The 15435-nt window shown below is 37.1% G+C and overlaps 1 protein-coding gene across 1 annotated transcript; it reads left to right on the forward strand.

Annotated features, from left to right (window-relative positions):
* Nucleotides 1-606: 606 nt before the first annotated feature.
* Nucleotides 607-15124, forward strand: gnaq (guanine nucleotide binding protein (G protein), q polypeptide; the record flags this gene model as incomplete). Its single annotated transcript, XM_079814575.1, has 7 exons — nucleotides 607-742; nucleotides 4009-4193; nucleotides 5045-5199; nucleotides 8280-8408; nucleotides 8553-8682; nucleotides 9699-9852; nucleotides 13619-15124. 7 exons carry the CDS (start codon nucleotides 607-609, stop codon nucleotides 13807-13809), a joined length of 1080 nt encoding a protein of 359 aa, XP_079670701.1. The 3' UTR covers nucleotides 13810-15124.
* Nucleotides 15125-15435: the final 311 nt, after the last annotated feature.

Raw genomic sequence — 15435 nt, forward strand, 5'->3', positions numbered from 1 at the left:
AGAATGATTCTTTCGCGAATCATACATCCCTATTAGCCTACATATGGAAGAGCCGAGAGTCAAAATCGAGCCTATTCAACTGGGATTTAAATCAACAGGAGTGAAGACCTCAATGGACAAAAAGACACAGTCGCGTGGATCCTGTCCGCTGTAGGAGAGTGTTGCAGCGTTTACAACGTTTGGAAACAGCGCTCCAGGGAATTGTCGGCCATATTCAGCGATACCACGCCCGGTGTGGAGACTTTTACACGGGGGCAACACCATTCATGATAATTATAATCCCCCCCCACAAGTTCATGGTCGGCTTTTAACACAGTCTAAAGAAGAACGACCATTGAAGAAAGACGTTCAATATTGAACACCACATAGGCTACCAAAATAATGTGCAATGGAGTTATTAAATTCAACGGATCTGTTGCTTTTGTGGGTGATTTAAAACAGCTCAGGATTTCAGTCACTGACACATTTTGAATGTGTTTTGGATTCTCACTTCAACGCGCTACAGGGGAACGTCATTCTCGTTATCTGAACGATTGCATTTGAGTTGAGACTGGCTTTCAATGGAATTGCTGAAAAGCTCCTAATTGTGAATTGTTGCGGAGAACCATGACGCTGGACTCCATCATGGCGTGCTGCCTCAGCGAGGAGGCGAAAGAAGCGCGGCGGATCAACGATGAGATCGAGCGACAGCTCCGCCGTGACAAGAAAGACGCTCGGCGCGAGCTCAAACTGCTCCTGCTGGGTACGAGCCGCTGCTTTCGCGTGACTCTACCAAACTTGCGTGCATGGGTCAAAGCGTAACAAATGCAAATCATTTTATTTTTACACAGAGCATCTGAGAAAAAAATTATTCAAAGGCATCTCGTTTTGACCACTGCACGACTTATTTAGTGCAAAGTAAAGATCCGCCCTTATAATATCGGATAAGTTCGACAGGTGGGACAACTTTTGCAGGTATGGCAAGCCGTTTTGACTTTTATTCATTCACAGGATATGAATTATTGATATCAACAATTCAATTGTTACTTGTTAAAATGTTAATTATTGATATCAACGATTCAATTTTCATGAGTTAATATGCTAATTATTGATATCAACAATTCGATTTTCACTAGTTAAAATGATAATTCTTGATTTCAACTAGTAAAAACTCTAATTCTTGATATCAGTAATTGTATTTTCACTAGTGAAATGTATAGGCTTCCATTCAAATTCAGTTGTTGATATCAACAACTCCATTCTTGATATCAACAACTCAATCCCCTATATCAACATTAGCATTTCTGATATCTAGAATTTAATTGTTGATATCAAGAATTCAATTGCTGATATCAATATAATTTCAGATATCTAAAATGGCTTTCTTACTAGCAATCACATTCATGATATCAGAAATTAATATTGTCACCAGTGGCAATTTAATTGTTGATATCAAAAATTAACATTTGTACTAGTAGCAATTCAACTGTTGATATCAACAATTGATTTTGAAATGGCAGCCTATGGTGACATTTTACTAGTGAACATACAATTACTGATATCAAGAATTAGAGTTTTTACTAGTTGAAATTCAATTGTTTATATCAATAATTAGCATTTTAACTAGTGAAAATGTAATAGTTGATATCAAGAATTCATATCCTGTGAATGAATAAAAGTCAAAATGGCTTGCCATATGCAGGTGCGGTGGGACGTGATTGTCTCTTAACATACAGGTGCTGGTCATATATTTAGAATATCATCAAAAAGTTGATTTATTTCACTAATTCCATTCAAAAAAGTGAAACTTGTATATTATATTAATTCATTACACACAGACTGATATATTTAAAATGTTTATTTCTTTTAATTTTGATGATTATAACTGAAAACTAAGGAAAATCCAAATTAAAATATTACTTAAGACCAATACAAAGAAAGGATTTTTAGAAACCTTGGCCAACTGAAAAGTATGAACATGAAAAGTATGAGCATGTACAGCTCTCAATACTTAGTTAGGGCTCCTTTTGCCTGAATTACTGCAGCAATGCGGCGTGGCATGGAGTCGATCAGTCTGTGGCACTGCTCAGGTGTTATGAGAGCCCAGGTTGCTCTGATAGTGGCCTTCAGCTCTTCTGCATTGTTGGGTCTGACATATAGCATCTTCCTCTTTACAAAACCCCGTAGATTTTCTATGGGGTTAAGGTCGGGCGAGTTTGCTGGCCAATTAAGAACAGGGATACCATGGTCCTTAAACCAGGTACTGGTTGCTTTGGCACTGTGTGCAGGTGCCAAGTCCTGTTGGAAAATGAAATCTGCATCTCCATAAAGTTGGTCAGCAGCAGGAAGCATGAAGTGCTCTAAAACTTACTTGTATACGGCTGCGTTGACCTTGGACCTCAGAAAACACAGTGGACCAACACCAGCAGATGACATGGCACCCCAAACCATCACTGACTGTGGAAACTTTACACTGGACCTCAAGCACCGTGGATTGTGTGCCTCTCCTCTCTTCCTCCAGACTCTGGGACCCTGATTTCCAAAGGAAATGCAAAATTTACTTTCATCAGAGAACAAAACTTTGGACCACTTTTATTTTTATTTTTATTTTACTTTTAACCCAGGCACTTCTGACGCTGTCTGTTGTTCAAGAGTGGCTTGACACAAGGAACGCAACAGCTGAAACCCATGTCTTGCATACGTCTGTGCGTAGTGGTTCTTGAAGCACTGACTCCAGCTCCAGTCCACTCTTTGTGAATCTCCCCCACATTTTTGAATGGGTTTTGTTTCACAATCCTCTCCAGGGTGCGGTTATCCCTATTGCTTGTACACTTTTTTCTACCACATCTTTTTCTTCCCTTCGCCTCTCTATTAATGTGCTTGGACACAGAGCTCTGTGAACAGCCAGCCTCTTTTGCAATGACCTTTTGTGTCTTGCCCTCCTTGTGCAAGGTGTCAATTGTCGTCTTTTGGACAACTGTCAAGTCAGCAGTCTTCCCTATGATTGTGTAGCCTACAGAACTAGACTGAGAGACCATTTAAAGGCCTTTGCAGGTGTTTTGAGTTAATTAGCTGATTAGAGTGTGGCACCAGGTGTCTTCAATATTGAACCTTTTCACAATATTCTAATTTTCTGAGATACTGAATTTGGGATTTTCCTTAGTTGTCTGTTATAATCATCAAAATTAAAAGAAATAAACGTTTGAAATATATCAGTCTGTGTGTAATGAATGAATATAATATACAAGTTTCCCTTTTTGAATGGAATTAGTTAAATAAATCAACTTTTTGATGATATTCTAATTATATGACCAGCACCTGTACTTGTGCTTTAGTGCTTGTGAACATTAAACAAAATGTGAAATCGGATGCATCAACTTTTGATTCGATTCTCTGAGTCGATTCGCAAAACATTCATGATAGCTTATAGCCTATATTAACAATATATTATTATTATTATTATTATTATTACTTTAAAGATCATTTAAGATTGTTTCCTAAATTCCAATAGGAATGTTTTATATATATGGAGATATTTGGATACCCCCCCAATATTTGGATATTTTTCTCTATGTTTTGAAACATGCCATTTGTTTTACTTGTCTAAACTGGTCATTAGCTGGTCTTTAGTTGGTGTAAGTTTGATATCTTGGACCAGAAAGAGCTACCATTTTAAAGCGGTCAAGCTGGTTTTGGGAACATGATTGATGGTCATCCAGCCAATGGCCAGCTAGAAACAAGCTACCATGTTTCAACACATAGCTACAATCTTTAACCTTATTGAAAACAGACTAATTTACATACCTTAATTGATTATTTAATTATGTAACTGATTATTTAACTATACAAACACAAATTTGCACATGGACTTCGTGGGATTGGGAACATACTGTTTTGTGAGTGATGATTCAAGCAAATCTATCTGTATATTGCTGGCATTCATGGGAAAGAACCATTTAAACAAACCAGTTTGTTCAATTTAATAGATTTTTCCACTGCTAATACATTTTCTCATGTTTCCACTTTCAGGAACTGGGGAGAGTGGGAAAAGCACCTTTATTAAACAAATGAGAATCATCCATGGCTCAGGCTATTCAGAAGAGGACAGGAGAAGCTTTACCAAGCTGGTCTACCAAAACATCTTCACATCTTTGCAGGCCATGATACGAGCAATGGACACTCTCCAGATCCCCTACAAATATGAACATAATAAGGTACAGTAATGTATCATACCCAATCACTCTTTCTTTTTGTGATGCTTCTGTGGGTTTGTTACACATTCCTTACCATGACATGGTCACAGGTCGAACTTTTAAAGGGTAAGCCAAAGGCTTTCATAGTGAAATAATGTATGTTATAGAGTGCTGTGAATGTTACAGATTGGTTTCTTTTTGGATTTTCTATAGGTAGTTCAAAGGAGAAAGAAAATATTGTAGCGAATTGGGAAAACTTTTGCGAGTTGGACTCAAATGGCATTGCCTGCATGAGAGTCATGGCTTAATGTGTCAGAGCTGTAGTGCCGACTGCCACTGCTCCAAATGCATTTATGTGTATAAAACTACACGCTGAAGTTCAAAATGATTGGGTGCCACTCAAATAACTTTGCCATGAAGTAGGTCAAATACCAAGTCAAATACCCTGAGAGAGATACAATCACTTTGGCTAATCATGTTGCCCAGGCTTAACACAATTACCCCTCCAAGCTATGAAATTAATTATACCATTTTACTGCCTTGAAGAAATGTGCCGTCTCGATTTTTTGCCATTTGTAGATACCCCCAAAGGCAAACCCATTTTCCTTTGTGTGAAGTTGAAATATTGAACACAGCCTCAATCAAGTTTCCTTCTTATTGGGTCAGGTGAAGTGAGAACTTTAGACAAATAGAACTTTAACAATTTGAGTCTCAAGTAAAATGGGTCAATAAAGTTGAAACCAGGTTACGTATAAGTGGGCTAGCTAGGACATGACGTTTAGTGTTGATTGTGTCCCGTCGGCTGAAACATCAGCTTCTTATCACTGTCTTAAATGCATTGATTTGTTTTTAAATGCTTTTTCTCCTCACAGGCCAATGCAAACATTGTCAGAGAAGTAGACGTAGAGAAGGTCTTGTTGTTCGTCAACCCCTATGTAGATGCCATCAAGTGTTTATGGAATGACCCAGGAATTCAGGAGTGTTATGACCGGAGGAGAGAATACCAGCTCTCAGATTCCACAAAATAGTGAGTGCACCTTGAAACCTGTCACCGTCCATGGGAAAGAAGAGTCACTTAGACCTCTCTAATGCATGGGCGTCGGAACCATTGTATGTGGGTGGGACAAGACCCACCCACTTTTTACGATCAATGATATTGGACCCACTCACTTTTCTCGTCTCTAACATTCAGCACATGTCTGTTTACCTACCCCTAATCGATAAACACTTATTATTAAACACTTTTCTAATATTTTCGTCATTTTTATTGAAAATAAATGCCTTTCCGATCTGATATGTGATGGGAAAAGGGAGAAGATTGAGCTCTTTGAAAGGCAGACTCGAACCGCGGGTTGATTTGTGTCAAAACTACATGCTGTGCGTCTTACCCCTACACTACTACCGCTCTCACTAATATGGCGATTTCCGTAATTTTGTCATGCTCTAATGTCTGTTGTTTCTCCAACACACCAATGAGATTAACAAATGGGGCTTTGACTGAAGTCTTCTGCTTTTCTGATTTTTCTCTTTAGGAAAAGGGCACCAATATTTTTAATAGTTTTAAAACAGATCTTAACAATGTCTTACATTGTGCTTCAGATTTGCCAAGACACCAAAGTCTGCACTCAAAAGGTCTCGTCAAAACATTTCTCATCAAATTCTCTCAAAACAAAAAAGGATCTAAGCTCTATAATGTTACGTTCAACATTTGTTACAAAATTGATACTTGAAAATCAAGTTTTTAATGTTGTTTATATGTCTATGTGGTTTAAGACAAACCATATGCAAATTCATAAGTCCACACCATTGCTGAGTATTTTCTCCTTAAAACTGCAGTGAAAAAAAGTCTCAAACGTTTCTAACGTAAACTACAAACTACCTTGTAACGGGTGGGCTTTAGCATATCATTATTACTATGCTGCGAAGCAGAGGAGTCTCGAGAAGCCATACCGGTATTTTTTTTCTGTTGATATGAAAAATTGTGGACATATAGCAATAAAGCGGGTAAATTATGTTTATGATGTATACACCGATCAGGCATAACATTATGAGGCACTATAACATTATGAGGTGAAGTGAATAACACTGATTAATCGCTTCATCACGGCACCTGTTAGTGGATGGGATATATTAGGCAGCAAGTGAACATTTTGTCCTCAAAGTTGATGTGTTCGAAGCAGGAAAAATGGGCAAGCGTAAGGATTTGAGCAAGTTTGACAAGGGCCAAATTGTGATAGCTAGACGACTGGGTCAGAGCATCTCCAAAACTGCAGCTCTTGTGGGGTGTTCCCGGTCTGCAGTGGTCAGTATCTATCAAAAGTGGTCCATCAAAGATGCACGTGGGGAGCGAAGGCAGTCTTGTGTGGTCCGATCAAACAGACGCGCTACTGTAGCTGAAATTGCTCAAGAAGTTAATGCTGGTTTTGATAGAAAGCTCTCAGAATACACAGTGCATCGCAGTTTGTTGCGTATGGGGCTGCGTAGCCGCAGACCAGTCAGGGTGCTCGTGCTGATCCCTGTCCACCTCCGAAAGCACCAGCATCAGAACTGGACCACGGAGCAATGGAAGAAGGTGGCCTGGTCTGATGAATCACGTTTTCTTTTACATCACATGGATGGCCAAGTGCTTAAAAGGCGCTTAACTGGGGAATACATGGCACCAGGATGCACTATGGGAAGAAGGCAAGCCGGTGGAGGCAGTGTGATGGGCAATGTTCTGCTGGGAAACCTTGGGTCCTGCCATCCATGTGGATATTACTTTGACACGTACCACCTACCTAAGCATTGTTGCAGACCATTCCCTTTCATGGAAATGGTATTCCCTGGTGGCTGTGGCCTCTTTCAGCAGAATAATGCGCCCTGCCACAAAGCAAAAATGGTTCAGGAATGATTTGAGGTGCACGAGTTTGAGGTGTTGACTAGCTTTCCAAATTCCCCAGATCTCAATCCAATCGCGCATCTGTGGGATGTGCAGAACAAATAAGTCCAATCCATGGAGGCCCCACCTTGCAACCTATAGGACTTAAAGGATCTGCTGCTAACATCTTAGTGCCAGATACCACAGCACACCTTCAGGGGTGTAGTGGAGTCCATGCCTTGACGGGTCAGGGCTGTTTTGGCTGCAAAAGGGGGACCAACAAAATATTGTTATAATGTAAACAATGTTATGCCTGATCGGTGTATTACGATGTTATGATTAACTATATGCCTTTCTCCACTGACATTCTAAGTTTTTCAAAGCGTTTCTAGGAATGTTGATCTTTAGAAGGCAGACTGAGATGGTGAATTGGAACATGGTTTGGGAACATTAGCAACACATTATTGGCTGTTTGATAGCGTAGTCAAGCAAAATCCTATCAATTACCACTGTGTCTCACGTTGTAAATAGTGATACCATTGTGCAGAATTTACTACAGTAAAGTTGACCCGACCGAGTGGATCTCTGAGCTGGTGTTAGTGAGTGAAGGCGAGAATAATTTGTATATTCATGGAGTCGCGTATACTAAACGAAACAAGGGTGTAGAGTTACATTTTCTGAGCTATTTTAAGGCATGGTTTTTCTTCACAGGAAAAATGGAAATATTTTTCCTCTGAGCTGTAGTCTGACAAACAGTGAGTAAAGTGAGTTGTAAAGATGTAACTGCTATGCTAAACCAACATGTAATTGTAACAGTAACTGTGGGCTACCATCTGAAATGTTTTGCACATTTTATATTCCAATCTACACAATCAGTTGTTAAATTACTGTAATGAAAAATATATGAAATATATATATATATATATATATATATATATATATATATATATATATATATATATATATATATATATATATATATATATATATATATATATATATATATATATATATATAAAAAACTGATTATTTTAAAAAATAAATGGGAAAAAAGAAAATACGCTACTGAGAATGGGACATGTGCTTACACAGTGCAAAAATTGCAACAAATTATGCTTCCTTTATCCAGAATACATTACGTATAATACTTTTTGTTGTTGTTTGAGGTAATATGCAACTTAGACACGTTCTTTTATGGCAGTAGCAAAACATAGAGATGCCTCAGAACTGTGTTCGTTGTTTTTCTACAGTTACCTAAATTCACTAGGTCGCATCTCCAACCCTTCCTACATTCCCAGCCAACAAGATGTGCTCAGGGTGAGAGTGCCCACAACAGGCATCATTGAATACCCCTTCGACCTACACAGTGTCATATTCAGGTAAGTCTTCTCTTTACAGGTGTAAATATACTACTGTACTGATACAAATTACTCAGTTAAGCCCAGTGCTCCGATGCCTTCATGTTCCCAAACTGCTCACGAATCATGTGGCCTTTAAACCTCATGACCCCTCCCTCTCATCAGGATGGTGGATGTAGGGGGACAGCGGTCAGAAAGACGCAAGTGGATCCACTGCTTTGAAAACGTCACCTCCATCATGTTCCTGGTAGCCCTCAGCGAATATGACCAAGTTCTGGTGGAGTCTGACAATGAGGTAATAGAAGTACCAGCAGAGGGAGCCAAAGCTTTACTCGCCACTTAAAATGCTGGTAGAACACACTATTTTGTGTGATTTTTTTTTTTTTTTTTTTTTTTTTTACAGATGTTTAATTGATACTATAAGGGTCAGTGACATAATCCAAGGGTGGATAACCATCCAGAGATTGTATCAAAGAAAAGAAAAAAATCTTAATGAAAGAATTACATTCTTGGGAAAAAAAAATAAAAATTGTGTGTTAATTATTTCTTGCAAGATTGTTTATTCTTATTTCTTAATGGAATAGTTTACCCTAAAATGAAAACTGTCATCATTAACTGTATGAGTTTCTTTCTTCTGCTGTACACAAAGGAAGATATTTTAAAGAATGTCGGTAACCAAACAGTTGATGGTCCCCATTGAATTCCATAGTATTTTTTTTTTCCTACTGGAAGTCAATTGGGAACCATAAACAAGAAAGAAACTGATAGAGGTTTGGAACAAGTTGAGGGAGAGTAAATGATGACAGAATTTTCATTTTGGGGTGAACTATCCCTTTAAAGAATAAAAAGTAGTAAAGCGGTTTTAAAATAGTACTTATAACAGAATAATTCAATCTGCAAAATCAATACCCTCAAAAGTCATTGCGGTAACAGACATGCAGGAAATCTTTTTTATTTGACATAGTTACACCACTTTACTTTATTATTATTATTATTATTATTATTATTATTATTATTATTATTAATTAAAGTTTTCATTAAATTCGTATTTACCTATACTGACTATATAAAAATTGTCTTTGGCTTTCTCAGAGCTGAATGATGCGATCATGTAACAGTAGAGAGCAAACTGTTTCTTTCTGAACTTTAAATGGCAAGCTGGCAAACTTCAGCAATGCTTAAATGAAAGCACTTTAAAAAAAAATCTGAGATTGTCAGAAGCGGTGAACTGAATGTTAGTGTTGATTGCTGGACTAAAGTAGTACAAAAATAACCACTGAAATGGCCCTTTTATGTTATTTCTCCCAACAGAATCGAATGGAGGAAAGCAAAGCATTGTTTAGGACGATAATAACATACCCCTGGTTCCAGAATTCATCAGTTATTCTTTTTCTGAACAAGAAAGACCTTTTGGAAGAGAAAATTATGTTTTCACATCTTGTAGATTACTTTCCTGAATATGATGGTAAGTCTAAAAAGACTTTTGTTGTTTTTCAAATCTATTTTCTGCAATTTAAAAATGAACGAATGATGGTCTTAATAATCAGTTTGTTACATTGTCAGTTTACAATCCATTATGTAGCTTTTCATGAGTTTTTCCTTGCTAAAGCATTGCTAATACTATTGCTCATACTTTAAAGCCTTGTTCAGACTGTCAGTCTAAATCAGTCCATGTGCATATCCAATCATAAACATATCCAATCATCCAATCAAAAAATCTGTTTCGAGTTACATTAATATCAGGGGCGTAGCGAACGGCCCGCCCACTATGATGACTAGGCCCCCCCAGTTTATTATTCACATATAATTATATTTGTTAAATAACAGTTTTTTAAATTGCTAACTTAATTACAAAATTATTATAACGTCTCAAATACTAAAATAAATAAAATGTGTTTTTTTTACAGTCTATGGTTTTTGCATAATGCTTGATGAAGTTTGATTGACAGCTGTGTTAGGCAATTAGGTGTCAGGCTGTCTCATGTATGTCGCGCCTGTGAGTTCATGAAGTCTGTTTACCTATTCACTTACCTATTACAAAATTCTATAAAAAGGACTTTTAAAAACTTGCATTAAAGGGGTCATAGAATGGTACATGCACTTTTACAAGTTGATTATACGGAAATGTGTGTTGGCAGTGCCTGTACACAACCATCCTATATTGATAAAAAAACATCCAGTGTTTTTTTTTAATCTCCTTATATATTTTCCCCTGTCTCAAATCGAGCCGTCCGACCGTGTGACGTTACACGGTGTACGCCCCTCCTAAGATTGTTGATTGACAGCAGCGTTTCAACACAGACCCGCCCTGAGCGAGCTGTCATCAGTCCGCCATTGTTGATACTCTGGAGCAGAATGGCGTCTAAGCGATTTTGGTGTTGTGTTGTTGGGTGTAATAACGAACACAGCAGTCGTTTTGATGTTCCTAAATCCGAACTGCTGAAGACCCAGTGGCTGCAGTGCTGAGTTTTGTTTTAGAAGGGAATATTCCCCCCGATCAACGTCAATGTTTGCGCAATCATTTCTCAGCAGACTGCTTTATAAACGAGCGTCAGTATAAAGCAGGTTTTGCTAATAAGCTGCTCTTGAAAAAAGGATCGTGTTCCTGCTGCACCTCAGGAAGATGTGAGTGTAACGTTTTATTAACCTTTATATTAATCTTTGCAAATCGCTTGCACGCTTCACGATGAATGAGGCTAATGTTTACAGGGTAAGTTACATTACGGCATGCTTTCTGTTTATGACGTTCTCAATATAATTCATAATCCCACGTTTATAATGAACAACGCGTTATGTTTGTTATTACAAACTGTGTACTCGGGTGATAAAGTTAACGTGGTAACACTACACTAAGCTTACTTTTGTACATGGTTTATAACGGTGTCTGTTACTGATTAAGAAGTAATGTAAAAAAAAAAAATCTTATAACATAACATCAATCTGTCAATGAACTAACACATCAGTAAACACATAGCAACTACGCTACTCTGCCAGTACAAAGATAGATCAAAGTGACATGACGTTAACCAACCATTCAGAAACGTTCGTCATCTGTTGCTGGTCCGACTCCGGTTCAAAATGATAAGGTTGCTTAGATGTGTCCTCAGATACTCCCGTTGCCATTATTTCTCGAAAATATACCCTCAAATGTTGTCAAGGCAACACTCCACGTGTGTTGTGGTGTTGTGTCGGGTCGAACCAAACGCCCCCCAGAGCAGAGGGGCGGGGTCAGCAAAGCTCATTATCATTTAAAGTCACATACACTGAAATGACTTGCTAAAAACTGAGCTGGTTTTGACCAGGTAAATTGAGTGTTTTCTTACAATACTAATGAGAATTTTTAATTAAATTATATTACAAACTTTTCATTTAGACACTAAAGAATCATATTAACTTGCACAAAAATGTCATTCTATGACCCCTTTAACGCGGGAGAGAACCCATCCACCAGGCCACAAGTAACGGTGAGACTTTCCAATTCCAAGCGCAGGTTAATTCTTAACACTAAGTTTTGACACAAGAGGTTCGAATCCGCCTTTTGCCGAACTCGCTGTACTTCCTTTTCCTATCACATCTCAGATCGGAAAGGTGTTTTTTTTTCTATTAAAAATGAAGAAAATATTCTAAAAGTGGAAATAAAGTGTCTAACAAGACCTTGAATAATTGAATAATTAGAAATGGCCAAAGTGTCCCACCAATATTTTATATTATTGATGCTGCTCTGCTGTACTCCATTATACACCACTCTGTTTGTTGCTAGGAGGACAAAAATAAAATGTTACGTTTTTAGGTTGGTCTAACAGGGCTCGTCACTGTCAAAATGAGTGAGATGGCCAATCAAATCATAGAAGGCAGGGCTTAGTGTTAGTGTGAATTCCAACATGACACTTTAGTTATAGCAGTGAAAGTGTGTTGTAAGTAGCTAAACATTTAATATTTGACAACTGTTTTATGATAAACGTTCAGTGACCAACAGTAATAACAAGTAATAACAAGTGATGCAAACTACTGCATCTGCAAATTACATTATGTAAATAACAACTGAATTTGACGACAAGAAACGCTTTGCATTTTTACATATTATGCAAATAGTTTACTTCATAACTACAATAGAACTGGAGCTTTTACTGTTGTTATTTCTTTTTCTTTATTTCCTTAAATCCATTTTAATCCTTTAATAATTTAATTCCTTTAAATAATAAACCAATAAGACCAATACCTAAGCTAAAGAGCTAACACTTACACAAGGAACTTTTGCCTATATTAAAGACAAGTAAACACTCTGTAATTAAAAAAGAATAAATAAACAAACTAGCAATCGCAAAAATAAGTACAACTGAACAAAGATATTGAAATAAATAGTTTATTTTTTATTTTCAGGTATTCAGGTACAGAAACTGTAATGAAATGTAATAACACTGCACTTTATAAATTAAATATACATTACAAATATAGTTACAAAAGTTATTAAGTCAAGAATAGAGAATACGTCTTTTGTTGTTTGATTAACGTTATTATAGAGACTGCAGCAGGAATTTCAGGCTGCTGTCACTTTAAGAGCTGCACAAATCCAGTATACTGCTATGCGTTTTCTTTGTCAACTCTGTTTACATTCACTTAAGGCATAACTGACTGTGTTTATGAGAATATTTTGACATATTTGTGTGTATTTGTTCAAGTAAAAGACGCGGAAGAGAACTCCGAGTTCAGTACTGTGCACTATAGAGTATGAGCGGCAGCTTTCTGTGCATACGTTTTGAATGTGTGTGTGTGCGTGTGCAGCACAGAAAACAGTGTGTGAATCTTCTTGCGCTTGAATGGTTTAAAATCACATTTTCTTGTACTTGAATGGTTTAAAGTCATTAAAATGCACTCAAAGGAATCGAATCAATTTTTATTGCATAACAAGTTTACGATTCCCAACCATTGGTACAGCTACTCATTGTCATATTCTAAGACAACTTTGCAAACCCCATCCATGTTGTTTTTGGTGTAGTCCTACCAATGCAATGTCATTGCCATGGAAGAGAGAGAGCCACGGGACACACAAATCAGATCTGAACAGTTGCGATACACAGTGTTGGACGGTCAATCCGATTCCAATTGGATACACAAATGATCGAATTTGGACTGACAGTGTGAATGTAGACCAAGTTAGAGGTTATTTTAGGTAGAATCTCAGATGACTTTCAGGATGGCCAAGTTAACCAAGATCTATTTTCCTCTCCAAGGAGCCCAGAGAGATGCTCAAGCCGCACGGGAATTCATCCTGAAGATGTTTGTCGAACTGAATCCAGACTGTGAAAAAATCATTTATTCTCACTTCACCTGTGCCACTGACACGGAAAACATCAGATTCGTTTTTGCTGCTGTTAAGGACACCATCCTGCAGCTCACTCTGAAGGAATACAATTTAGTCTGAACAACGGCCGGTTATGGTTTTGTCATTGTCTGGCCTTGTTAAAGGACTCATCCGTCTACAGCTAGAGTCTGCTGTGAGCCATTAAAGTCTGCTTTATTTGTTTGAGCAGTCGGTCGTCCCTGTTTCTGCTCCATGAAATTGGACATACAAGTTATTTCTATCTATAAACTGTAACACAAGCTGCTCGCTGCTTTGTCATTATTTATTTGCACCTCGCAGCTACTTCAAAGGATTCAACTTGAATGTTATTATTCCATTTTAATGAAAAGTGTTATGTTATTAAACTTTATCACGGATGAAATGATTTCTTTTTATTTAAGGTTAATTCTGTAGCAGGTTCTTTTTGGTTCAAGTTGTGCACTTTGAGCAATTTGCTATAAATGTTATGTAGATTTCTCCGTCTTGGACATATTAAGTATTCTGTGTGGTGCAATAGGTCATTAGAAGGCAATGAAAAGTACTTATTTGGTTTTGTAATATGGTATTTTCTTTTTAAGAGTCAGAAAAATGAGTAGATAAGGGTCTTTTCTACCTTTTACGGCACATGCATTGGTGAAGAATAGACAACAGTTGGATTACATTAATTTGCATTAAAAGTGCCAAAGTTCTTCTAATGTGGTGGTTTTATGTGTATTGCCAAACTAATAATCATACAATGGGCAATAAGTTGGCCTCAGTATCATTTATTATATATAGGCCTACCATACCAGCTCTTTGTATTTTTTCATTGTGTTTTCAGAAAAGATGATGACATACCTGCTCATCAGTGTTCCATAACAAAAAGCTTGAACCGTGTGCCAAGAGACGATTCCTGTGCAATCATCCTTATCTTAAACTACAAATGTGCCATTCAGAGATTTTCTGTAGCACTTGAATAATGTTTTTTTTTTTTTTTTTGTAATAAATTACCCAACAAATGTTCTCAGTGAGCCACTGATGTTCTTACTGGTATTGTACTGCCTTTACAGTTTGGTTAGTGTGGTGTAATCAAGCTTTGGTCAGTATGTTCAGTTGTTTTTAAAGACAGTGCGGATTTGTAAAGAGTATCATGTGATTAGATGCTTGTCAAACAAATGTGTTTTGTGTTCAGCCAAGAGTAAAGGACCAAATTACTGTTGTGATCCTCTGAAACTTTAAAAAAATATTTTTTTTTTTTGAGTGAAGCTGACAATTGTGTGGTTTGCTGAACAATGCTGAATTTCGGTTTATCAATGGACGATTTTCTGCTTCAAAACTTTGTTTTGTGCAATACAAGGCTGCTATTTTAGAGAGTAGTGTATAATGATTGCTGAAAATATAAAGTATAAAACCCCTGAACTGTGCGTGTGTTTGTGTATATATACTGTATGTATACATGTGTATATATATATATATATATATATATATATATATATATATATATATATATATATATATATATATATATATAATGTATAGACATTGGACTGAATCAAGTATTTATAAGTTTAATAAATTCTGGACTAGACTGGACCTACTAGGCTATTTAATAGTGTGTTTTTGTTCATACTTCCTCATTCCATCCCAAAACGTTGCATAAGTGTGACACAAATCACCTTACACTCTTAAGTATACAGCCTGTTCCAGCAGAAGTTTCACAATGAATGT

This window comes from Gobio gobio (assembly GCF_949357685.1).
Source record: "Gobio gobio genome assembly, chromosome: 4".
Taxonomy (NCBI): domain Eukaryota; kingdom Metazoa; phylum Chordata; class Actinopteri; order Cypriniformes; family Gobionidae; genus Gobio; species Gobio gobio.